This window comes from Nasonia vitripennis (genome assembly GCF_009193385.2).
Source record: "Nasonia vitripennis strain AsymCx chromosome 1 unlocalized genomic scaffold, Nvit_psr_1.1 chr1_random0007, whole genome shotgun sequence".
NCBI classification, from domain to species: Eukaryota; Metazoa; Arthropoda; class Insecta; order Hymenoptera; family Pteromalidae; genus Nasonia; species Nasonia vitripennis.
The window spans coordinates 1-2,769 of NW_022279594.1; the positions used below are offsets into that span (position 1 = coordinate 1).

At 43.2% G+C, this 2,769-nt stretch overlaps 1 protein-coding gene across 1 annotated transcript; it reads right to left on the reverse strand.

Annotated features, from left to right (window-relative positions):
- Positions 1-12: 12 nt before the first annotated feature.
- LOC116417740 lies at positions 13-875 on the reverse strand. The gene is made up of 2 exons (XM_031932565.2): positions 463-875; positions 13-393 (listed from the first exon to the last, which is right to left on the reverse strand). Exons 1-2 carry the CDS (start codon positions 859-861, stop codon positions 127-129), a joined length of 666 nt encoding a protein of 221 aa, XP_031788425.1. The 5' UTR covers positions 862-875; the 3' UTR covers positions 13-126.
- Between the last annotated feature and the right edge of the window lie 1,894 nt (positions 876-2,769).

The following is a 2,769-nucleotide window of genomic DNA, read 5'->3' on the forward strand; positions in this document are numbered from 1 at the left end:
CTCTCACACATCACTCCTTACTCTTAATTACTAATCTAGGCACACACACACACATACACGGGTAAATATAATTAATGATAAAACTTACGCGTTCACTATACACTCACGCACATAAACACAAAAATTTCACGATACGACGTCGATTGTCTCTTCTTCAGCACTCGCCTCTATCTTCACGATGACAAGCTTTCCCCTGTCAGCTATGTTGTCGGGAGATGCAGGCGAGTCGAACTGACAAAATTCTTCGCCTATATCAATCTCCGTATCGACTTCATCACCCTCCGCTTCCTCCTGCTGCAACTCCGCTTCCTCCTGCTGCATCTCCGCTTCCTCCTGCTGCTCCTCTCTTTTCACAAGATCTAGCATAGCAGCATCTTCATCGGCATGCACCACCTGTGTAAAGATACACATAATTAATCTATTGTGACAAACATAAGATATTCACCTTATTAACTAACTAACCTCCTGCTGCTGCATCACCTCCTCAGCAACCACCTCCGTCTCCTCCCTCTTATCTGTTCCTACGCTGCAACACCACAGTTCTCTTCTGCTGCACGTCGTACAGCGTCGCGCCCTGCACTCCGTGCAGTACGTCCAGCGTGTGCGTATGGTCATACGCTTCATCACCCGCGCACACACTTCACATACATCCCCAAGCTTAGGGATGTAGTAATTGACGGGGCCGATGGAAGGTGAACTTTTCATGATGTGCAGCGTGCGTTTGATTTCTTCACGCTCCTCATACAGCTCAGCATACGTGTCGCGGTGCTGCTGTATGAGCCGCGACGTACGCTCCATCCGTGATTTTAGGAGAGAGCTTTTCTCCTCCAACTGACGTAAAACAACACTTTTCACAGACATCCTAGTGGAACTACGATCAACTTGAACTGACGACTGTAGTCGAAGCAGTCATCTGTAGGGCCTAGGAGGAGAAGGAGGGACGAAGGAGAAAAATTTAGACTTGTGCTGATTATTGTTCGATACCGCACATGTGCTCGTACACCCGATACCCGAACGAGCTGGCTGACGCGTTGTGCAGCGAAATGCTTGACGGATACGGGATACTTTTTACGAGCGCGAGAGAGCATAACCTTTGACTCTCAAGTGCTCTTCGCAGGAAGTTGATATTTTTGTATCCACTTGTCGCCATGAGTCTTAGCAGGCGATACCTATACAGCGGAGATGAATTAGTGTGACAAAAAACTATACATGTTTGATACTGCTTGCTGCTCGACGAACACGGATACTTTTTTACGATTGTGTGTGTGGTGTGTGTGTGAGAGAGAGAGGGAGAGAGAGCAAATGATCTTTGACTCTCGACTGCTCTAAGCGTGAACTTGATATTTTTAGTATCTACTCGGTGGCAAGAGTCTTTACAGTCGATACCTATGCGCGGAAAAAATGGATCTGCTTGTATGAGAAATCGCTATGGTCATCGCTTGCACAGGAAGTCGAATGCTATTAAATGTGATAGAGCATTGCTTTCAGCCGCCTTGTATCGTGCGAGAATCGTCGACGGTATCATTATTTCAGATTGTTATGCATCTTGGACCCGTGAGAGCGTAGGTAATATAATACCTATTAATCAGTCGATCCTCTTACCGTGTAAGTGACATTCGGCGAAATTTTGATACTCGCGAATGATAAAGCTGAGGCAAAACTTATCACAGGATGTTATTTTTTGTGCTTTATACTGTTGCGCGAGTCCACACATCCCCCACTAGCAAGACGTTTTTTATACTATATAAACCCTACGTTGACCTCAGGAGCTCAGTAGTCATGAGAGTAGTTGCATTAAATCAAGAGCTCGCAAGCATGTATAACGTAGCCGAGGAGTCTTTACGCAGTGTAGTGCTTCGCATCGCGGGCAATCTTCAAGCAAATAGTGTTGTTAGACGCAGGTGTTTTTAAAAAATGCAACTTGCTTATTGCGATGCGCAGCAGAATTTTGTATGCAAACAGAATTTTGCGCATTTACCTGTGTTGACGCGGTTAATGACAGCATTCGAGGAGAATAATGGTGAGTACATTTTTATTGATTGCAATTTTTCTGCACTATATCGCGTTGTCATTAATAAAAATCAAACAGCACTTGTACTTGGCAACGAGGTAAACGGTGCCACAGCTGATAGCGTCGTCTGCTACTGCTGCTACAAGCTCTGTTTCATTCACTCGCGCGCGCGCATACACACATTCGTAACGCAGTGTCGTCTGCTCTTGCCGTAGAACGCGTCGACTGCTACGTATGACGCCTAGTGTTTTCAAGTCGTCTGCTTCAGCGCTAGGGATATTAGCTTCTTACATCTGTCATATTACATAGCATGCGATGCGTATCTCTTTATCATTACAGTAATATAACGTATAATTATAAAAATCAAAGAATATACATCCGCTATATTCTATGACAGTGAGAATACTTTTTTAAACAACTGTTTTTCTCACTATACTTCTTGCTTTTTTTATTAAAAAAATGTGTAATCAAATATCGGTTAATATTTTGTTTTAATTCATTCGACATCAAAGAGATTTTAATATTCATGTGTTGTATGCATCACTACCTTCGAATACATATAACGTTTATTATAAAAAGTAAGCTCTGTATTTTTAACATAAAATTGTTTTACATTTCAGCGTTAGAAAATTTGTTAGCCGACATAACCTCTGATGAAGATGATGATAATATTACAGAATACACATCAAGTGAATATGTTGAACCTACGTCATCGGATGAAGGTGAGGAGGAGGAGGAGGAGGAGGAGGAGGGGAGGA